The sequence below is a fragment of the Spea bombifrons genome, chromosome 7 (genome assembly GCF_027358695.1).
Source record: "Spea bombifrons isolate aSpeBom1 chromosome 7, aSpeBom1.2.pri, whole genome shotgun sequence".
Classification (NCBI taxonomy): Eukaryota; Metazoa; Chordata; class Amphibia; order Anura; family Pelobatidae; genus Spea; species Spea bombifrons.
In genome coordinates this window covers 37,424,515-37,447,857 of record NC_071093.1, presented here as the reverse complement: position 1 = coordinate 37,447,857, position 23,343 = coordinate 37,424,515, and the positions used below count along the sequence as shown (strand labels likewise).

The 23,343-nt window shown below is 37.9% G+C and overlaps 1 protein-coding gene across 1 annotated transcript; it reads left to right on the top strand.

Moving 5' to 3' along the window:
* Positions 1-5,113: 5,113 nt before the first annotated feature.
* On the top strand, positions 5,114-20,423 carry CCP110 (centriolar coiled-coil protein 110). The gene is made up of 14 exons (XM_053471762.1): positions 5,114-5,230; positions 6,628-6,777; positions 10,286-10,414; positions 12,003-13,569; positions 14,807-14,931; positions 16,032-16,209; positions 16,521-16,654; positions 17,291-17,407; positions 17,547-17,648; positions 17,867-17,983; positions 18,373-18,452; positions 18,773-18,835; positions 19,455-19,514; positions 20,019-20,423. The coding sequence occupies exons 2-14, from the start codon at positions 6,640-6,642 to the stop codon at positions 20,092-20,094; spliced, it is 2,886 nt and encodes a 961-aa protein (XP_053327737.1). The 5' UTR covers positions 5,114-5,230; positions 6,628-6,639; the 3' UTR covers positions 20,095-20,423.
* The last annotated feature ends 2,920 nt before the right edge of the window (positions 20,424-23,343 follow it).

Here is a 23,343-nt window from a genome sequence, read left to right as displayed (position 1 = left end):
TGGGGGGTGTAGATCTTTCTGAGCAGTGTCTGCAGCCCTACCTGGTGCTGTGTAAGACGAAAACATGGTACAAAAAGGTGGCCATTTACCTCACCCAGGTTGCCATGTACAACACATATGTCATGCGTCTTACCTGCAGGCATTTTCCTTGTACAATCCCTCCCCCAACTGGTGCCAAATAGAAGCCTCAGAAAAGATGCAGAGTCTGCAGTGGACTGGTGGGCATTTGGTATCATCTTATATGAAATGTCTACTGCAGAAGAACCATTTTACTACCGTGACACAAGGGAACTTGTGGTCAGGTAAACACTGCAGGATATATCACGCTAACCTGAGTATCTGAGATCAGCCGCTAAAGAAAAAGTGGGTATAATCCGACTCTGCAGAACGATATATGGAGCTATGGAATTTTACAGTTTAAGATTTGTTTAGCAAAGGTTACCGTGGTATAACAGTCACAAAAACTCAGATTAAAGCTGCAGTATAAGAAGCTGTCCAAGCAGTTGGGGCAACTAGTCACATTCGATTCATCCCTATTTTCCAGTCTCTTGACTGGGAAAAGCGGGAGGCAGGGACAATGCATTCCCCCTTCTTGCTAAGCACAGCAACCGTAGTGTGTTTGCCGCCTGCTTGGGTAGATGACACTGGCTTTTGTACAATATAGATAATATCAATTTGTCAAAAAGGAAGATCAAAAAAGAGCTTACAGTTAATATGTTGAATGACTATAAATTGGACTCATTTCCCCATGTTTCTCAAAATTGGTTCTCCCAACAAAAACAAAACTGAAACAAAAATATTCCCTCCAGATGAAGGTAATCCCTCGATAAAAAATTGCTTGCAACAAAAATTATAATTGCCAGACATTGGAAACAGACTCCCTAACTTTCAAACTAAAAAAAAACTTGGATGTATTAACTTGCGGCAAAAAGGATAAAGATTTTAGACATCTGTGAAAGTAAACTAAAAGATACACAGATAGAAAGTAGATCTCTACGCAATGACATTCGGTTACTTGTTTGTTTGTTATGGACAGAAGTTCATAGAAATACTAGTAAACACAAATTAAGAATACGCATTCTCCGCTATTTTACTATGTTATATGTTTGTGTATTTCCTTTTCTTCTATTTGGCCCCGCCCCTTTTCTTATAGCATTCACATGGCCCAGAAACTCATCTAACAGTAAGTATAAGATTAATATTAGGGCTGCTGAACGTTAGGGGAGGTGAGGGTTAATTTAGGGGCAGTTTTGGTTAATGGGGTGTTTAGGGTAAATTTAAGGCAGCTATGGTTGATGGGGTCTTTAGGGTTAATTTAGGGGCAGTTAATAGATGGGAGTGATGAGGATGATGAGTATGAGTATGAATTTTATGATAATTAAACTTGAGTTCAATAACTATGTAACACATTTTTTTTCCAAATTTCGTGCCCCAAAATTAAGGTGCGTCTTATACATGGGGAAATGCGGGTACATTTGTAAATATAAACAGCGGTAGTGCCCACATTTATAGAAATATAGACAAGTTTTTGAGCAGCTCATGTCAACATAGTTAGTCATAATACCTGCACAGATCCTATTTTTGCATTAACATTACATGAGTGTCAGACTCCAAGGAAGTCCATGATTGACTTAGGGCAAAACATGTTAGTGTGATAGCATATATCGATGGCTTTGTTGTACTCCCAATTAGAGACTTTTTAAATACACTTACTATTCCCAGCATTTCCTGTTGGATCCCAGCGGCTCTACTACAGAGGTGGTCTCCTTATGCTGGAGCTGGGTGACTATTACTACTTACTCGAATGCAAGATACTTATGTATATTGTAATAAATGTTATATATATTTAATTTATATATTTGCCTTTATATATCTGTATATACTTCGGTCCATGCTACTATTATCTGAGAGGATTGCCAGTGTTCTGTACACCTCCTACTGACCAATTACCATTGAGCATTGGTTTGCGCTGAATACTGGCTTTTTAAATATCATTTACATATATGTACACGGTTTTGTTTTAGGTAGTATACGATATCAGTCTTTACATATACTTTTTATTTTTTTGCTACCTGCTTCTCTGTTTAACTGGAATTTTAGGATGTTTTTTTCTATTATTGCGGTGAGAAACTCTTTCCATTCTTCCACACAATGGAAAAGGTGGTTTACAAATACATGCAGTTTCTAGATAAAGTTATTACAAGAAATAGATCATATCTGGCTCACAATTACAGAGACACTGTGGAGAGTCTTAAGACCAGATCTTGTTCTCCTCTCTTCCATCCCATGTACAATTAAAGTGGAATACCAAAATCCCAACTCCATTCATACCCCCTTAAAAGATAAAGGGTTTGGGATTTCTGGGTATTAACCATATGTATCTACCTTAAATTATCTCTCAGTAAATTAAAGTGCCTCACCGGTTTCTAAAACAAAAATTACACTTTGTCTTATATAGTCTTAGGTTCATTTAGATAAATTGGTTTAAATAAGAAAACAGTTATGAAATCTTATCTTTGATTTTTATTATTAAGATCTTAAAATAATCAAGTTTCAGAATTCCCCGATTAACCTCAACAAACTTTTTATGACCTCAAATACCATATTTTTCTGCCGTTTCTACCATATGTGGGTAGACTACTATTTTTGGTGTTTGATGGACCCACACAAATACATCTTTTTTCCAGAAAAAAATTGTGTTATCACTTGAAACCATAGACACTTGCAAAGATTATTAGTACTAGTATGTAAAAAAAAAAAATCAAACTCATTCCAATTTTCTCACAATTTCTTCTACACAGTAGGTGCCACTGATGAACAATGTATGTTCTGCAACATCCCAATTACAGGACATATACCCCATAGATATTTTTATGATCAAGAGCAGGGGTCCCCAAAGTGTGGCCCTCCAGCTGCTGCACATATACAGTCTGGCCGATGCGGTTGCACTGGAATATATAGATTCTCATGAAAAAGTCACTAAGAGAGCTAAATCATATTTAAAGTATTACTAACAAGGAGGCCCTGGGGATTTTGCCCCAAACTCCCTACTTAGTTATACTAAACACATTTAGACCACTTTCATTGTTACAAGCCCATCTGACAAAATTAAACAATATTTGTAGACCTCAAACCACCACAGATTCTTTAGATTCTACCATTCTATAGAAATAAGAACTAATGCATTAAAGACCCCTGAACCTCACTTAAGCTTAAGTCACTAAATATAATTCAAATTATTTACTAAAAGTCTATATTATTGGCAAACTATGTACCAATTATTTCACATTGAATATATTTCTTAAATAATATGCGATAAAAAAAATCGTACAAATTCTACATTAAGTGTAAACTGCCACTGGATTAAATTTCAAAAGTCTGGTCAGCTCATTTTTAATGTTAAGAAAATGGAAAGAGCTACAAGATAATGCAAGAAAGGCAGAATTCTAATGACGTTAATTATTGTTTTATAGAGTATGCTCAAAAAGGTGAACTATGGTAATTTGATCACAGAATTCCGATGTCAACAATGCAAGAGTGTTTATTCTACATAAAGCAGATGCAAAGATTTTTAAGCTTTTTTTACTTTTTAACTTACAAATTGTTTCATATATATACATTTTTATTAAAATGGGCCTAACAATTTAAGGTTACCCTTTTACTAGAAGTTACTAGAAGAAATCAAAAATATCTGAACATTGCCACAGGGTTGATGGACAACATCCAGCCTTGATTTTACCACAATTAAACAGAAAAAAATTGCCCTTTCTCATTGCTAATAGGTATTATACAATCATTTGAGGTACTCTCATTAGGTAAGACTTTAGTCAAAAAAGTGATCCACTGATGAAAATCCCTGAGGAAAAAATATTCAAAGCCCCTTGTCACATATGACAATGGCTGCTGCTGCGTGGGGTCTATCACAAATTCCCTGGCTTCAACTAATAACCAACATGTGTTGAGTTATATAATATGGTGCCAGTTAGAGAGAACATTAAAATAAGGCCCATCTTAACCTCTGAGACATAACATCCACCTCCATTATGTTTCTCAGTTAGATCAATTTCCCTTACACTACTTTGCTGCTGCCCAGGTTGTAAACTACATATTCTGCCTACTTCTCCTTTCATATTTTATCCTTTCTCTAGTATTAAATCCTAACAAATATTCCACTAATTTTCAGACTTTTTCCTATTACAGAAGGTACTCCGCAGCTTACAGAGTAAAACTAAACGAAGGACTGCATCATACAAAATGGCTTCTTCGAATTTATTCTAACCACTCCCTCAGTCCCAAACAGGGGCTGTACCGTGCTTCTTAGCTAAATTACTGAAGAGAGTGACACCTACTGTTCTCCAGTGCACATTACACTAATGTTTCTCAACACATCCCACGCATGCTCACTTACTTGTGATAGGGTACGGGAGGGGGGAATCTAATATGCTAGCAAAGCATCTTCATACATTAGGGGCATGTATACACTTATATATATAATATATATATACACACTAGGTATAGTTTATGTATGTTTAAGAAATGCCCCGTATAATCTCTTGACTGTCATGACATTCACTGATTTAACCGTTTAAGGGCCAAACACATGACTGGTTCCTAAGGTTCAACGAATAAGTGTCTCATAAAAGCGATGTCTCATAAAAAGATAGTACATCAAAAATATTAATAAACATATGTTCTGCTTCGGCAGAACACTGTCACACACACCGATACCCGGCAAACATCCAGACAAACAAACAAAACAAGGACATCACGGGAGAAAAGAGGGAAGAGACTTGGGTCCCCAAAACAAACTTTTTATTTTGGCAGGATAATATAAATGTGTCATATATAAATTACCTACAATACATTGTGTATCACAGCACGGTGATAAATTGATCAAATAAAAATGTCTCGTATCACCGCCTATTCTCGAGAACGCGTCTGACCCGTACACCCGGAAGGGCTTGCTAAAGAAGACAGATCGGTTCATAGAACCCGCGATCGATCTCCTGGCTCCGCCTCTGGGGTGTGGCTTACATCGACCGTTGCCAGGCGCTGTGTTTGCCGCCGAAGGCCTGAAGTATGGCGGGGAGGAGGAGGGACTGAGCTGTCAGCAGCCGCCGCAGTCCTTCTCTTGCATTGTTTGTAATTAACGGCCGGAAGGTGGTCGGGAGTTCCGTGTGACGACCGGGAGACGGCATGTATCTGTGAGTGCCGGGTGTAATTTCCTCCGGTGAGTGAAGTGAGTATATACTGTGCCTCAGTGGTCGTTGTGAAGCTTATTTTACTCACACAGCATCTTCACTCCGTCATATGTTAAGTTTGTATACATGCTGCATGCCTGCTTCCTATTTGTACAGATGTTATGCAGTTGTATTTATTACAGTAGACAAAGTTAGCTGACCATAAGCTATATCCAACCTTACAATAAATGGCACACGTTTGGGAATAGCTCATTTGTTTTTTGGCTTTTATTTTTTCTAAGAATTGTGGTGATTTTTTTTTTTTGATGATGGAATGTTACCCAAAATATTATTTTCTTTATTTTGCCTGATCCCTATTAAAGCCATGTGGCTGGATAACATTATTTCTCTACAACTAGAATTCATTAGCGTAATATCTATTATATTTTTTTTTATGAATACAGGCAGGCAACGCATTTTCTCAGCAATGTATGGAGCAAAGTGCTGTCAATTTAGTGATCATCAAAGTGAACATTTACGATCCAACAGCTGCATATCGCTGGTATACAAGTCATTATATTTCCATGATAAATGCCATCTAGATATATTTTGATCCATGCATTTGCAAACATCAGGCTAGTGCATGTAGAGATCAACCATATTTACTCTTGAGCACAGCAATGAGATATTAGCGTTTTATTAAGAGTAGATTTTTTTTCATTCAGTAACATTTATTGTGTATTCTCGTCCAAGCAAGATGAATTTATTCAGTGCCCCGGGTTTGAATGTGAACATTTTCATTGTTATGGTAATTCGTATGTTACTGTTGCTAGACAAGGGCCATTGAGATCATATTTTGCTTTTGAGCCATGCCTAGCCCTGGGACATAACAGCGATTCCAAAGATTCACACTGGCCGTTAAATTACATTTGACAAAGGACGCGTGGCTGAACCGCTAAATGGTGGCTGAGCATGATGAGAATGCGAATGAGAAAAAAATATATAAAAAAAAAAATCAACTTTATGTCTCCGGGAATTAAAATATGCTATAAAGAATTTGTTCAAAATTAGTTTGTATGAAATATTTTGTGTTTCCCCCCCCATACTTTAACTGCATTTTTTCAGAAGCATCACTTGACCTGTTGCTTAATGACATGTAACTGTTGTATGTGATTATCCTGCCATTGTGATGGATATGCTGTTAAATTGGTTTATTTACGTCGTGTTTCCAGTAGAGGTTTCTATAACGCTTGAAAAAACAATCACCGCGTGTGAATGCATCAATGAACATCATTTAGTCTAATTTAATCAGTAATAGTTGTACAGTTTAAAACCTGTTTAAAGTCTAAAATTTTATTTTGGAATGTTAAAAGGCAATTTTATTTATCACATGAGTAAATAACTGGGCCTGTTGATTTAACATCCTGTAAATGTTCTTATTGTTCAGAGTTATAGCGCAATGGAGGCGTACGAAGAATTTTGCAGAAAGCAGTTTGCCAGAATTCAGGGAGAGGCAATTTGCAGCGATTCTGTGAAATCCGGAGAACATGGAGTATCTGTTATACAGTTTCATGGTGTGGCTGTCCTTTCTCCACTGGTAAGTGTTTTTTTTTTTTTTGTTTTGGGTCTTATAGCATTTATGACAAGCACCCAAACATTATTCAAAATCTGCTAGTGATTACAGACCTGTTAGTTCAGCTGCTTTGGACAGTTAGTCACATTTCCGTATGTAATTCAGTGTTGGTGTCTTTTCCCCCTCTTTGATATAGTGTGGCAAAACTATAATGACCCTTTCAGTGCCCTGGGTGTACAGTGCAAGCATTACATTCTGTCCACAAAAAACCTTAATTGGCTTAAATGATCAGATAGAATAAGGCGCCTTAAATTGCAAAGATCAATTGTTTCTCTAGACCTTGAGATCTTTATCTCAGGTGTTGGATAGGAGATTACACAGGTGAGACTAAGACTGTAATTGGTAAGATTATGCAGTTCTTATTACTTTTGATTGGTGCTGAAATAGAGCACCGTGGACAGGATTGTCAGATAACTAAGTAGGGGTAATGAAGATGCCTACAAAGAGGATCATGAAAATTGTAGCTAGCCAGCCGCCTGAAGGCTTTGTCGCTGTCTAACCCAGGGCTCGACAAATATGTTTTGGATCTAGGAGCCAGCCAAAAAATGAATGAGCCCTTAGGTCATGAGCCCTGATCTAACTATTGGCCCAATAGTGTTTGAGCTCCAAATACTTTGACAACACCATGTTTGAAGGCACCCAGTTTTCGAATTTCTATGTTTTTGATTTGGATTTTGTATGGACTCCAGTGAAGTTTATGGCACGTAACTATCTGCTGGTGTTAATAAATACAATCATGAAGAAAAAAAACAACTATTACTGACTGGCCTACAAAAAATTATACTTCTCTTTCCTTTCTTCCTTTTCCTGCATCTGCTAAACAACTTAAGTATGCTCCCCGTGCATGCGCAGCAGCTTGTGCTAGCTCAAATCGCAAACTTGTGCCAAGTGGCTGCAGCCTCCAGGTATACAGGTTGAACACTCATTGGCGTCGATTATACACCGTACTAAAATGTGGAGCTAGAGTGTTAATTACAGTCTGAAAAGTGCATCGGTAATGTTTTTAAAATGTCACACAGGACAGCATTCCTTCATGACATGAAGGCTTTTATAACCATTCCATGTCTTAAATAACTGGCTCCTTTTTAAGAGATATATCGTCTGGATTCTATGCAGGCAACTATTTTGCCACAAGTAATTGAAGAGCAATTCTCTAGTAGATTTCATGACAAAAAGGAGATAAAACAGAAATATCGGCACAGACTTAGTAGCTGAAATAAACAGTTTTTACTCATCTAGTTTGTCCATTGCCAGAATATTGATTAAATATTTCAAGTTTATGAATAGCAAAGTAGGGTCAATATACAAAAGCTTTCGGACCTCATACGTCTCTTCTTTAGTAGCTGGAGGGGGGGGGACTTCTTGTGGTGAACACAGTGTGCCGGGTCTGACCCCAGGGGGCATGTGTACAGCCTTTCCATTGATTTTAATGGGAGAGACTTAAGAAGTCTAAACATGGCTATACCTACGATATTTACAGTTAGGGTTAAGGTCTACTTACAGATTGCTTTAATGTGCATTTTTATAGTAGGGGTGTTGGGGACACTATGCTGCCCTTGTATTGTTCGCTGCCTTTCTAATACAGCTGCATATTCCTAATTCTGTGAGCTAGAATAACAGGTCTATTGCCATATCAAAATATCTTCTATTTGCAAATCTTCAGTGGAGCAGTAACCGTCTAAACAGTGTTGGTTTATCCCTAAAGCATGCACATATTTGACGGTACATTTTGAATGAATGTGTCCTTTGTGACTGCCTTTGCGCAGTGAACTGTACCTGTTCACATGAAACATGACGTTAAAGGGAAAAAAATGTTTAGGGTTATTGGCCGTTTGAACGTACTGGGAGTATTGCAAACCCAATGATACGTCTTCTTTTTAGAGGGTCTGTTGAATCTCTCTGCGGTGCTGCTTACCTCCATCTCCATTCAGGTATTATGCTTGCTAGCTTGCCAAAGACACAATCAGATCACAAGTCCCAACATCTAGGGGAATACATTAGGAGAGCATAGTGAGCGCCTATCCATATAGTGAAAAAATCAGGAATCCGTAAAGGAAACCCTGCCAGTAGTAATAAGATCAAGCACAAAAGGCCAATGAAATCTTTTAAATTATTATTCTTTGTTTGTCTGATACTGAGCGATTCACATCATAGCCTCTATGGGCTTTAGAACATCAGACAACCTGTTTTCTGTGCCAGTGAACATATATAATACATTTTACACAGACTAAACATTTAACCTGTATAATAACCGTTTGACCTTTAGCTTTTCCCCATAGAGCACATTATCTGTTAGCAGGTACTTATCCTAAATAGACTGTTTACCAAAGTAATGGTTGTCTCACCCTGAGCTCTGCCCCGAGGCAAGGTTTTGATTATACTGCAGTGATAAAAAAACAGGTTTTAGCACACCGGTTGGGAGAACGTTTAAACACTTGTTTCTCTGGGATATGTAGACCAAACCACTTTTTTAGCTCTTCATAAAATGAGGTAGACCTGACCTATATCAAAAGTAAGGTCTGCATGATTTGTTCCTTTAACACCCATGAAGTTACCTGCTGATGCTTCCTTCTACCGTCACGCTTACTTGTGTACAGTACAGGAGCAGGCAGTGCCCATAAGGTGTTGGATCCTCGCTTAGCTTCAAGGCTCTGGCCGGGCACGGCTGGCTCCTGTGGGGTAGATTGGCTTCAGCAGAAGAGGACTGGAAGGAGGTGGCAGGTAAAACATAGTTTACTCCTTAACTCTTATGGAAACAATTGAGCAAACCTTACTTTTTAATATAAGAAAAGTCTCCTTAATCGTTTTCTTAAGGGTGTAAAGAAAAGTTTATTGGCACTTTTGTCTGATTCTTGGCTGTCACAGGAGCACTTCAGTGATCATTTAATGATAGGATAATTGGCAGGTCATGTTTTCGGAACAAGCATGTTTTTACTACCGTGTGAGGAGGCGTACAAGTCCCTGGCAATGCATAAACAAAGCGTCACTTGTTTTCTAAGGCATAGCGGTGTTGCCTTGTCACCTAGCATTCTTACCCTCGCTGTGGTTGATTCTACATCACAACAGTATGAGTTTGATATTGCTGGGGAAATGAGGAGCTAATCCTAGAACTTCAGTCTGCGATGCAGTGATTCCTTACAAGGTGAGTTATTAGGAGTAATTCTAAATATGAACAAGCCTATTTCCTATTAGAAAACACATTTTCCCTTTATGTTGTGTTTTCCCCTTTGTTCACTATCTTCAAATAAGTACAGTTCTTTTAACCGCTGTACTTTGAATACCCACAAATTGAATCTGTTTTGTCAGATAAGTATTTTGTAATGAAACAATGTGATTGACAGACTAATTAATTGTGATATATAAAATATCTTTGTTGGTAAATGAAACAAATATCTATAGCTGATATTTGGCAGTGATGTATTTACCCTTTTGCTTCCTGAACAGTGTTGTGATTTTATTTATTTATTTATAGCTGACAGTGGAAAAAAGGCAAGAAATGCAACAATATAAGATAAAAGCTATCGAGCTGGATGAGAAGAGGCAGAACTGCAGAAAGACATTCTTGCTTAACAGAGTCCAGGAGATTTTGGAGACAGTCCAGGTAAAAGTTGCATACTCTCTAACAACTGATTTAATCATTAGGGGCTCCGTTGATCCATCAGAAATCAAGCTATTACTGTCTGATTTAATGTTTGCGCAGTGAAAACATGATTTGTGTAGCTCCACCATATCTCACAGTGCTGTACAGTGGGTAAAAAGAGCATAACTTGTAGAGCCTCGTATAGCACTTTGGACTTGTAGAAACAAAAGTTGCTCACCAGAGCTTACCCATGTAGAAATATCAATATCTAGTGTTTTAATAGATAAACTTTTGTGGTTGATTTCAACTGAAAGACTGCATAGTACTTTATGAAGGGTCTTTCCTCCAGGAAGGATGATCTTCTAGATAATGCATTGTTTAATTGTTGCAGCAAACTCCCAATTTAGTGAATAAACCCCTTATTGGGATTAAGATTAAATCAATCATCCTTTGACGTTTTTATGGATTTATACCCTCACTGTTGTTTAGTCCAGCCTTAGACGCACATTAAATGTTGTCCCTTTAGATCACTGACTAGCTTATCAGACATTAGTTTACATTAGCCCCTTTGAAAGAAATTTGTGTAATATTGGCAAAAGTTTCAAACTGTCTGCTTCAACTGTTTTTATAAAATACATATTCTAGACATAGAAGTGTGTTCTCTAACCTGGGAGTTTTTTTAGGGATTTGAAAGTTTCTGCTCCCTGATTTCAATATGCATTTTGCGGGGCTAAGATCATTGAGGTTGGCCCTTTTATAAAGCATAGTAATAATTGCTACCATAATTTTTACCCACTGGAAATATATTTCCCAATATTTAACATGCTGAATATGATTAAATGTATTCGAGCACTTAGCCTATTTTTACCACATTGTGTGTTCAAAACATAATCCTTTCCATTTAAATCCTCTCGAGATCAATTACAGATTAGTATACTCCCACGTTAATGTACTATAATATAATCAGTCTTATATTAGTAACAGTAGAAAGAGAAAAGAGCTATGCGCCAGTTTACATATTTTACATCTAAAAACAATTTAAAATTTTTTTTATAACCTCTCAATTTAGTTATACGAATTTCATATACTGTTTTTTTGTGCTTGTCTTGGGCAATTATTCTTTAGAATGGCACACAACAAAGAGGTGGTAAAATACATAAAAACATATCTGTGTCTCAGTGAACCATTTTTTGTTTCAATAAGAGTTAAAGTCCTTAATACCTGTATTTTGCTTCTGAATTGACTTGTGGAGTTCATGATCTCGTGCACTCAATAGAAAACAATGGGGAGTCTCACTCTTGTTTACTACCAATCACTAGGTTACCACTGCACGGTTTGGGAATTCTTAGACCATATAGACAGGACACAAGACTATAACAAAGAGCTATGTATGCCCCCAGCAGCTAAAGGGCTGGCCCTAATGCGTTATCCAGCTCACCTGTCTTAAACCTGCTCAATGACAGCATGGCTGGGGTATAATTATACCTTTTGTTGTTTGGATTTTTTTTGTCCCTCTAGTCATGTTATACAATGTGTAAGATATCTGAATAATTTCCCTATGAATATGTTTTTGAATGTACTTCTGACTCTTCGTTTGCATGCACTGTAGGTAAAAAAGACCACAGGTATGAATGCTGTTCCTACTACTACAGAAGAGTTTACAGATCAGGCTACAAAAGCCAAGAACATGAATGGGTTTGCACTTCTGCCTAATGTTATTAACGTACCAATCAAGTCAGCAAAACACGGACCCGCAAAATTTGAAAAGTCATTGGAAGACTCAAAGGCAAACACAGAGGTTCTCAAAGAAGACTGTTTGGCTTTAAGACCAACAAAGAGCCCTATGATAAATCATGAGAATGACGTACCCACTGAAGCTTCACAGCATGACGGAACGGACCCATTTGAAGCACCACCTCCCACTAAAGGAGCTCCTGATCCGTACGTGATGAGTCTTCAAAACCTTCTGAAAAAGTCCAGAGAGTACATTGAAAAAGAGCAAAGCAGGCGTAACATGAAGAGCTATTCAAAGGGTAATTGTAATGAAAGCCACTCGGACAAAGAAAATGATACCATTAAGATAAGTGACTCTTTAAAAGAGAAAGCACGGATTATGAACAGAAGCCGAAGTTGTAGCCCTTTAATGGTTGATAAGCCTGCCCTTAACAAATCCAATACACTTCTTCAAGCTGCCTCTTGCCAAGGTGAGAGCATGGGTTCTGCTGCTCTGTCAAGACCACCGGGAATGGACATCCCTTTAAAATCAGGGACGATTTCAAGTGTTGATACCGAATCTGATGAAGAATTAAAAAAGTCATGTGTCATCGAGTGTGAAAGCAGCTTTGTCAAAAGCCTCACCGGCTCTTATGCTAAACTGCCCAGTCCAGAGCCAAGCTTAAGCCCTCAAATGCATCGAAGACGTCCTAGGCCCTTGTCAGCAGGACATATACTCATTAATAATCCAATAAATGCCTATGAGCTAAGCCCTAAAGGAAAAGATGAAATAGTGGTTTTGCCGGAGACAAATGTGAAATCGTATTTGTCTGATCCTATGCCAACAATTAATGGACATAAGAAAGACAATTGTTCCATCACAGGACGTTCCTTAAGTAAGAATGAAATTGTTGGCAGTCCAGATTTGAGTAAAAGTTTTGAAATTAGTGCTTTAATCTGGAATAACAAAGCTACCAGTTTTACAACTGTGACAGATGTTTCACAGACTGAAATCTGTAAAGAGACCCATCTAAACAATAGTGTTTGTGCTACAAATAGAACATCATCTAATCCTGACATAGGGAGTCAGAATGTGGACACTCCCGTTTTAAAAACAGAACATGAACTTAAATCATCTGGGTCACCAGAAATGGTTAAGCGGGTTTCGCCAGCGCAGCTTAATAAATCCTATGATGTAGAAACGCCTTCTCCAATTTTAATGCAAAGCCAAAGCACGACCCAAACCACAGACACCCCTTCCTCTTCGTTGATAAGAGAGCAATCTTATGAGAATAACTTTGACGTTAAACGCAGGCTTGAGCTGGATTTGGACAGCACCCGAAAAGATGTCTATGTGCCTCCACCTTCAAGTGATCAAGAGAAGAAGCTGCCTCAGGAAGAGAGGAACCACCTTGAGTCTTTCCACATAAGGAAGAACGATGCATTGTCCAACAGTACCTTAGGTATGGAAGGGTTTTCCTTAAATGCATTTCTATACAATTATAGTCTATTTTCTTGACATATGTATGTCGGTGATGTTCAGTTCAACATCTGTGATCCAGGTGCAAAGATTGAGGCTTGGAAGGGTCCTAGCTCCTGCTGTATTAAATCACTGGCATCAAATTCGTGGGTAGTTCCACTGGCCTATACTTTTTACCTGTTCGTTGTAGAATTCATGACTGCTTGATAATAAACAGTTGTGTTTACTGGATTTCCCAACTGGAAAACATCTATTAAAATATAGGAGGACACCACATGTTAAACATTACAATAGAAAGTATATTTTGTATATTTTTGTTTTTATTAATGTTAAAAATATTTTTTAATGACGTATATTAGCCATTTCTTAGTTCACGTTGGTCTTATATAATGTGAGAAGATACTTCTGTAGTAACTGCCCAGACTTGTCCTATAAGTTGAAGATTTGAGTTTCAAGTGACCTTTTAATGAGGACAACCTTCTATCCAGGGAATAGGAATAATGGCACAAAGCGCATCTGTGTCTCTGTATATTCATTTGAGGATTGCATAACATACATACACCGCATCACACACAACCTGGCCTGTCATGGCGGCTCCAGACTGTTTCTGTATCGTAGTATTAAGCACAGGAGCTGTAACATGGGTCTTTGGGGGCTATACCTGGCGTGTGCTTCTTATTTTTTACTTATTTTAGGTGAGTTTCCTAGGCGCGTTATGTCCGTGAGAAGTACAAACCGCACATAATGGTCCCTGTACATTGAGTACTGCCAAGCTGATCTCTGAGAGGCATTGATCAAGGGCATTTAATTATATATACTCATCGTATTCTATTGCATTCTTTTCTCTAAATGCACATAATTAACCCTTGCTTAGTAGCGCTGGCGCATTTATATTCCCATGAACGGAATAGAAAGCAGTGATTACACAACTAGTAATGGCTAAGCAGCACGACGCAACACAATTCAAGCCTTTGTGAACAGACTCCTTGGGAAACTAAACATGCGTTGTTACCAGCCGGTCGGTAGTCTATAATCACACCATCTAATGCATTCATCTACGGACGTGTTTAAGTTTCCAAAGTGCCAGATTGTTCTAGGCATCAATCCTAAATGTCAATCCTGCCAGCGTTCAAGCCCTTTCACTACTAGGTATCATACAATATTAACAATTCATGAAGTGGATAATTTTTCATATAAATATAATTTTATTATTTATTTAGATGACAACTTGAAAAAGAAAATGCTGGCTTTTGAGCAAATGAGAAAGAAACTTGAGGAGCAACATGCACAGCAACTATCTCTACTGATTGCCGAACAGGAAAGAGAGCAAGAAAGATTACAAAGGGTAATACCGCGAATAGATCATGTAGGGATCACAGCCGGTTAGAAAGTAAAGAAACAATTGGCAACTTCTGACACAGTATGTGTGTAAGTGTGGCATTGAACTATATGAACTGGGTGGACTGGTACGATTTATAGTGATTGCTAAAGCTTAGCTATATTGACATATATAGATGTAGATTTTATAAAGAAACAAAAAACCAAGACATAGTCTAGCACTAAATCAAGATAAAAAGATTTAATATTTGTATCAGGTACAGGGGTAATATATAATTTTTGATTTAGAAATTGGCACCATAGCATCCAACCAAATGATCCAGCGAGGTAAAACATTTCATTGGCTACTGTAATAAGAGAAGAAATGTAAATCTTGGTGTTTGTCTTGTTTTAACCCGATAAATTCTTTCCTGTGTTATCAGGAAATTAATAGGTGGTGGGTGAAAGCTTCTACAAAGGATGAATGGATTGCATAGCTTTGATAAACACATCACATTAGTAATTCATGGCGCCTAAAGAAACGCTCTGCAAAAAGTCTTTCAACATACAGCCTGTCAAATCATCCCAAAATCGCACACTGGGTAAAAAGTGCCAGTTTTAGTTTATGAAAATAAATGTAGAGACCTGAGAAAATAACCTACTAGGAGAAGTGAAAAATGTAAGGAAGGGCTTGCTGTTTGCTAGGTTGACATGGCGACTAGGAATTGACTCCTGGTACGTTGCGCTTCACCTCCTGGATATACTAACTGGCTCTATGCGTTCATACTTTCATGTATTGTGAAACCATCTCTATGCACACTTGGCATTTTATTTCCGTGTGCTGCCGGGAGGCAGGTGCTCAGCGGGCTCACATGACCCACGGGCAGCTCTTGCCTTTTTTTTGCGTGTGCGGGAATAATTGGAGCTCCGGGGTAAGGGAATGTAAGAGGTTATGACTCTATGGTGAAGTTCTGAAAACAACTGAAAATTGAACTACAGGTTTTGCTGTTGTGCGTGATTTCAGACACATCATCATCATCTCTGTATTATAGCAAGAAAAACAATCATATTAAAAACAACCTGCTTGTTTCTTATTTATTTATTTATTTTTTTTTGTATTTTTTCCAGGAGTTTGAGGAAGAACGGAAAAGATTAAGGTTCAAGAAAATTGATGTGCCTGGTTCGCCAGGAATGCTTGATGACAGTAAACAGAGACCTGATAAGACAAACCGAGACGAAAGCAATATGTCAGAAATTGAAACAAGCCACGTGGAACCATATCACGTTTACTCTTCTTATAACACAAGTAAGCATGTGGGAGCATTTACATTTGTAGGCACTCATATCATTTTGCATCACTGGATTTGCTTAACACCATGCAGTATCATAAAAAAAAAGTGGTCAGTTTAGGACAAAAAACATTGTGAAGAGGCCGAAAGGAGGTGTGTGTCGGGGCTATGGTTAATTGACATGACAAAGCTTGATCTTAAATCTAGTTACAAATCAAGCACTGCACTGGTATTTTAAGGAGCATCATGTTCATAGCTGTGTCTTCATAACGGTTAAGTATCTCTCTAAGGATTTGTAATGACTGTTAATATCTTACAGTTGGGTCAGTGGCTGCCCCATCACAACAAAGCTGTGGATCGGCAAATGAGCCCTCGGTTTCTCTGTGGAGACCATCGCCAAGTGGAGCTCTGAAAATCTCAACCCAGAGGTCTCTCAGCAGAGCAAGAACCAGATGGTCCCAGGTAGCTTGTTTATTGGAATGTTCTTGTAAACATTTTCCACGCACAACAGAGGTTCTTCACCCACCTGCTGGTTACCGAGTGAACTGGCTGCCTTCTTGATTCATTTGTCAACATGAAATGTTTAAGATTGATTGGTACGGTGTCCGTAAAAATCACTATCTCTTGTAATATGTGGAGATCCTCTTAACTAATGCATTTTACAAGGGATGTTGAGCTAACATTGTATAACAAACAAACATGACTTTCAAGATATTTGTAAAAACCATACAAATTCTTTAGTTGGATACTGTGAGTTCTGCCTCATTTCTCACCCCCTCAGCTGCTTCTACTGAATGCAGGGGGTATGTTGCTCATTCTCAGTAGAACTCCCATTCTAGTCAATGGGTCTTTCAACAGCCAAGCATGTGTATGCTATTTGAACACTGGTACTTTGCTTCAGTATTTTGTTAATTAGAGTGCTACTGACCATGAGCAAGGAGCTTGCATTGCAAAATGTCCTCCAATATGCATAAAAATTAAAATACAATTTCTGTACTAGACTGTAGAGTATAACTACAGCTATTAAATCCCAGAGATGTGGTTTCCGTTCATGATTTTCCCTAATCCAATCATTTTATACAATCTTGCCCCCCAAAGGTTTACAGTCCAGCAATGCAGATAAAATTAAACAAAGTCACAGCGCTAGCCAAGGGCTTTCTTACTCGGAGACTTATGCAGACAGAGAAGCTCAAGAATTTAAAGCAAACTGTAAAGGTAAGACTACAATGCTGTCGTTGGCAGGGACCCCAGGCTTCATTGAGCACTGTGTGTTAACTGTTGTTTCCAGCATTCCCTATTGTTACAATCTTTTCTTACATGTAATTATATGTTTTTATTTTGCTATGACTCTTAGGACACTGCAGAATTTATGAGGACCTTCCAAGCAGATGGTCCAGTAAAAAGAGGGATAGTGTCAGCCCAAGACGCCTTGTTGCGGGAAAGGGTCCTGGCACAGGTAAGGGTGCTTCTGGCATAACGTGTATGCAACTTGTAGTTAAAGATCAGTGATGTTTTCTCACGGTTTTGGAATATTTTTAAAAGTCTTTAAAATTGGATGCATTTGTCAGTCAAAATAAAACTTGGCAAAAGTCTGGTAAAGAGCTAGTATGTCAAAAATTGGAGCCCAAATTTTGAATAATGTGTGGTAACCCCTTCTTTTTCCCCCCTGTACAGCTGCGAGCAGCATTGTACGAAATACATGATGTTTTCTTTGAAATGGACATTACAGAAAGAATGAATATTCTTGCTCATGACCGTGAATTGAGGCGTGAGAAGCTGATCAGGCAAATGGTGAGTTCAGTTTTTTTTTTTTTTTAAATGTTTTTAGTGTTGTAAGTAATATCAGAAATCGTTTATTATATAAGACATGTTCCGCAGAATGATGACTTGATTTCTGTTTGATCGTTGCTCTGTTTGTGACCAAGTAGGAGCTGATTGCATGTTCTAAAGTTGTACAGCTGGTACAAATTTATAAAATTCATTTGAATTACAATTCTAGCATATCAAGCTGTAATTATGAGATTTTAGATTTTTCAATATTTTTGATTATATGTTGGAAAAGTCATTAAATCTTCTGAATGCTCCTGGAAAGGAGCAACATGACAGTTATCGGAAAATCGGCGGTTTGCAATGTCGTCTTGCTGGCTGTTTTAATTACCATGTCGTATATTGTTCTACAGGAAAAGCTTAAGAGTCCTCGAGACCGGGTGACCCTTTCATCGGCAACACAAAAATCCTTGGATAGGAAGAAGCTTACAAGGTAGAAGGTGTTAGAAGTCTAGTGCTTTTCCGATGTAAAATAGCACTATATTAAGAAACGTTTCTTAATAAATATTTAAAATTCACACAGTGGTGTAATGCAATTATTTTCCTTTTTTCAAAACCAATGTCTACATAAAAAAAAATGCTAAAATGAATATTTAATAGTGGAATTTGGATACCACAGTGTATAGATTATTCCTGGTGATCTTTTCCAAAGAAAAATGAGTAATTTGTTTTCATAAATGGTTTAGAAATAATGCAATCGTTCTCTGGATCCGTGAAGTAGGAAATAAATGTATGTATTTTCCTTGTTTTTAGGGTAGGTGAAACTGGGATTTCAAATAAAAAACTCCAATCAAAGCCAAAGGCCTTGGAAACCAGGTAAGTCTCCGTAATGTGTGGGCTTGATGGGGAAGGTTATGTGTAGTGATAAATATACACACATGTATACATATGTATATACATACACCCCCTAAATGAAAGATTAAGTGTGGTGTTTTATGGTAGTTCTACATTCTATTTGAGGAAAAGTCCTTATTTCTTAATTTATTGAAAAGGAGTGCCTTAGAGGCAATTTGAAATAGTTCTTCTGTGATATAATCCCTGCCTGTTTTCCTTGGGTGCAACCAGATGGTAATAGTAAGGAAGAGCTGTGCTCCAAAAGACTATTAATCATGCTGTGGCAACCCAAGCAAAAGTCCGGCACCTCAAGAAATCATAGGTTTATTTGGAATTCTCCGCCAAATGAGCAAAGTGAGGGAAATAGAGCAACATGCAGTAACAAAATGTCACCTTTCCTCCCATTTCTAAATCAAAAACATTGTCCCGCTGATTTGGCCATTCCGTTGGTTGCTGTACATTGGTTGCTGCTGTACCATTGCGGTTACAACTGAACTATGAATTTCCAACCCATCCTTCTAGAGAGAGAAAATGCTCGTTTTTGTTCTTATTCTTCACAAAGCAAATACGTTTTTTTTTTTTGTTATTTCATTTTGACTAGAATCCTTCAGCCAAATCAAGGACAAAATGCACCCATCAATAAGCTTCTTTGCAGACAGGGGTAAGCCATTTTTTAAAATTTTTAGACAGTTCATCCAAAGAAAGATAAATGTCATGCTTAATGTAAAACTGATTTTATGCACAACAAAGTTCATCAGAATTGGGAATATTAAGGGATTTACAGTGAGGTCCGTCTCTGACTTGATGATAACACAGATTTTGCTTGGTGGCAAAACTAACATAACAAATAGTTGTCTGTCCTAAAATCCTTTCCATTCTGCTCGCCCACCCGACTGATCTCTGATTCCACCAAACAGCGGCAGTAACTTTAAAAACAAAAAATCGCTCAGTGATGTAATATAGGGATTGGGAACAATCGTGCAAATCCCACGAAATGTAAGATGATTGCCCCCACAGGAAAGTGAGTGATTTACTTTAACAAAGTCACAGATTGTCAAAACATGCTACCTCTCACCTGTTACATTACGCAATGAAAATTGGTGGTAAGGCCTGAATGGAATACCTTACTTTAATCTAATAATATATTTTGCCCTATTCATTACAGGAGCATCTGCAAGAAGAATCCAAAGAAAGAAGCCAAATGTTGTGACAATTTAAGAAGACAGCACTCTTTGGGATAGAAAGATGAAGCTATATTCTTCTTTTTGTATTGTTATTTAAATATGCCTTTTGCACTCCTTTGCACTGAATGTGAAGTCACACATTAGCATGCAGCTAATATTCTGATTTCTTGATATTTAATTTTTGCATGCTGGAAAACACCAATTGAAACATTTTCCCACATATTCCACATCCTTCTACCAGTTTACAGTAACACAAATAACTTTGTATAGGGATGGAGTCTGAATACAATATTACTTTTGCATGAAAATACGTGCTGAGCGTTTATCAGGATGTTTCTGTTTTCTCTCTCCGTTGTCATAGTTTGTACAGTCCTGAAATATGACAGTTTACAGATACATAGGTAAATATTTTGCAAAAGGGACTTATCTCAGCTTAATGTACGGAGGTATCTGAATGCATCTGCACATTTTAACAGAATAGGCCATGTACGTATACTAGATGTTGTAAGACTACAGTGCATTGATTAACCCCCCTCCCCCCCAAAAAAATGGATAAAAGCATAAAAAAGCTTTAAATTCTGGCTATTTTGATATCGGGATGGTATATTCTGTTATCTGAGAGGGTAAATAAAACTATATGGCGGTAAACCACACAATGCCTTCCCTTACTGAGGAATATCTTATAAAGTGATGTATATTACATGTCTCCATGGGATTGCTGGTGATGGTTCAGGTTATTTTTCAGATTTAAATGTTTGATATTACTGCTGGGCTGGAGGGACAGCAGCGGCTGTTTATGTTTTGCAGAATTTTTCTGAAATGTGTAAAAGACATGGTTCTCCAAGTTGGTTAGTAATAGCTCTCAGGATATTAAGAAGGTGTGTTATTTTCTTATCTCTCCCATTTAAGCCGTCCATGCACAGAATGTGTATATGGTGAGGCCGGAAGGGTTAAGGATCCACTTTGATCCGACTCTTATATGAACACCATTAACAAGAAGCTCTCTAGTTTCTATGTTTACAAAGTAAAAATGACCTTTTTCCCCATTTTATTTATACTTTACCAATTCAAAGTTACATTTTAAATTTGTGATTGTTAACAAATCGAAGACAAATTTAGAAGTATAAACAAAAAGCGTTAACATTTATTTTACGTTCTTGATGTACACTTGTAAAGCATCCTGAAATTGTTTTCTTTCCATAGCTGCAAAGTAGCTCATAATTGATTACAGGACAAAAATAGTTTTTTCAGAGCCTCGGGATTACTCTAAAGTAAGATTTTCTGTTGGTAGATACTTCGGTAGACAATATAGGATTTTGTTCACTAAAGCTGGAAGGGGAGTTTCATCAACCTCAGTTTATTTTACGGTGGGCCAACCCCATTGAGCTGCTGCTGCAAAAATAATTAGACTGGCCCTGCACAATGCATAGTTAAATCAGTGAGATTGACTGTGAGTTGCATCGCTGATTAATCTATGCATTGTGCAGGGTCAGCCCAGCCTTCTTTGCAGGAGACGCTCGCCAAGGATGGTCCTTCATAACACGTAATGCAAATCCATGTGTTTGTAATATCTCGCAGTGCTGTCTATTGTAAACGTGCCCACCGAAGTTAATTTTCAAAATCCTGCGCTTCTCATGGCCTTCTTATCCAAAAGTGCCAGATTTTTTGTACGTTGTATTTATTTATACATATTTAACTTTTTGTTTTGTTGAACTGTATTTAATTTTGTACTTTATTGTTCTTGTTGTGCCTTGTATGTTTTCTTATTGTTAATAAACTTTTTCAAATGTTCACTTTTAAGTAAAATTTGTTTATTTTTGGGTATTTGGCTTGATATATACCAGAAAAGAATGGGGAGTTGGTTTGGTATGTGGGGAAATAATGGAGGGTATCACCCATGGGGGTAATTCGCTAAAGGGAGTTTGCAGGAGAGCTGCAGTTTTAATGCTCTCCCATTTCATTATAAAAGGGCCAACACTAGCAACTTTCTCAAATGACAAAAGCTAAGCTGGCATGTATAATGTATAATTCAATGTAAGATAAGGCTGCAGAAGCATCACTGATTTCAATATACATTATACAGGGCCAGCTAAGCTCTTCCTGCAACAAATATCATATGATGCATCAACAAGAGCTTAACCATTTCTGGAAACGAAATATAGATTTCTGTAGGTAAAACGTAACTTGGAGCGTATTCAATTTAGTTGTTAAAGCCCATAATATCTAGTCCCTTTACTGGATATTTGCTAATGATAAATGCACCTGGTGCCAAATGTAAATTGAATGCGAGGATTGTATACGGTGAATGTGTGCACGGCCTGCGAAGCACTGGTATAAATGTCGTATATGAGGATATTGAAGACTGATCTGTGCTGGATACTGCAAACCTTTACTCTTCCAGCCCTTCTCTAAGAGCAGAGGGGGAAACACAGTCCAACCCATTGTACAGCACTACGGAATTTGATGGCGCTATACAAAACAAAACATAATAATCAGTCGGTGCAAAAGGTAATGAAGTCGACGCAGAGGTAGAGTAACTACCGGGATACAACAGATGATCCCGGCGGTAACCATGCTGAATCCCACCATGGCACCAAAAACATTGGGTGTTACCCACAGAAAGAAAAACAGCTAATTTGGTACCTTTTATTGGCTAACTTAAGTATAATGGATGCTAAGCATTCAGGACTATCTAGGTCTCTTCTTCAGGCATATTATACATTTGAAGCCAAAATGACCCTCAGAACTCCTGACAACTCCCAAGAAGCTCAGCAAAGCCTAGCTCAGGAGCTCCTGCATAGATTAAACCATCTACAAACTCTGGTAACACCACACAAGACCAGGAGCCTCCTGCACCGGAGTCTTTGTATAACACATCCCTGCCAACCATCCCGAATTTCGGTTCTGTCCCAGCATAAACACAGCCTAAACCCTTCTAAGTGAGCTCCAAACTACCCAGTATCTGTATTAGGTAGCCTAGATCTTAATGCTGTAGGGTCACAGAGTGTGTGCCCCGCCCCCTTTTGCCAGGGATGCAGGAAAGTTGGTGAGTATGATAAGACATGTAGCAGGTAAACCGTGGTGTTTATAAGAGGAGGTCTCTCACAGACAAGACACTAATTCCTAACACACACCATGGAGATCCTATCATGTACAGATCAAAGAGGCAAATCTTTATTCTGACCAGATCATTCTTCTTCACACATATCATTGGCTTTAAGTCCCGGTAATTGACGTGGTTGGAAAGTTTAAGATGACAGCAGACCACTCGAATTCCTGATCTACGAGCATGCGCACAAACAACCA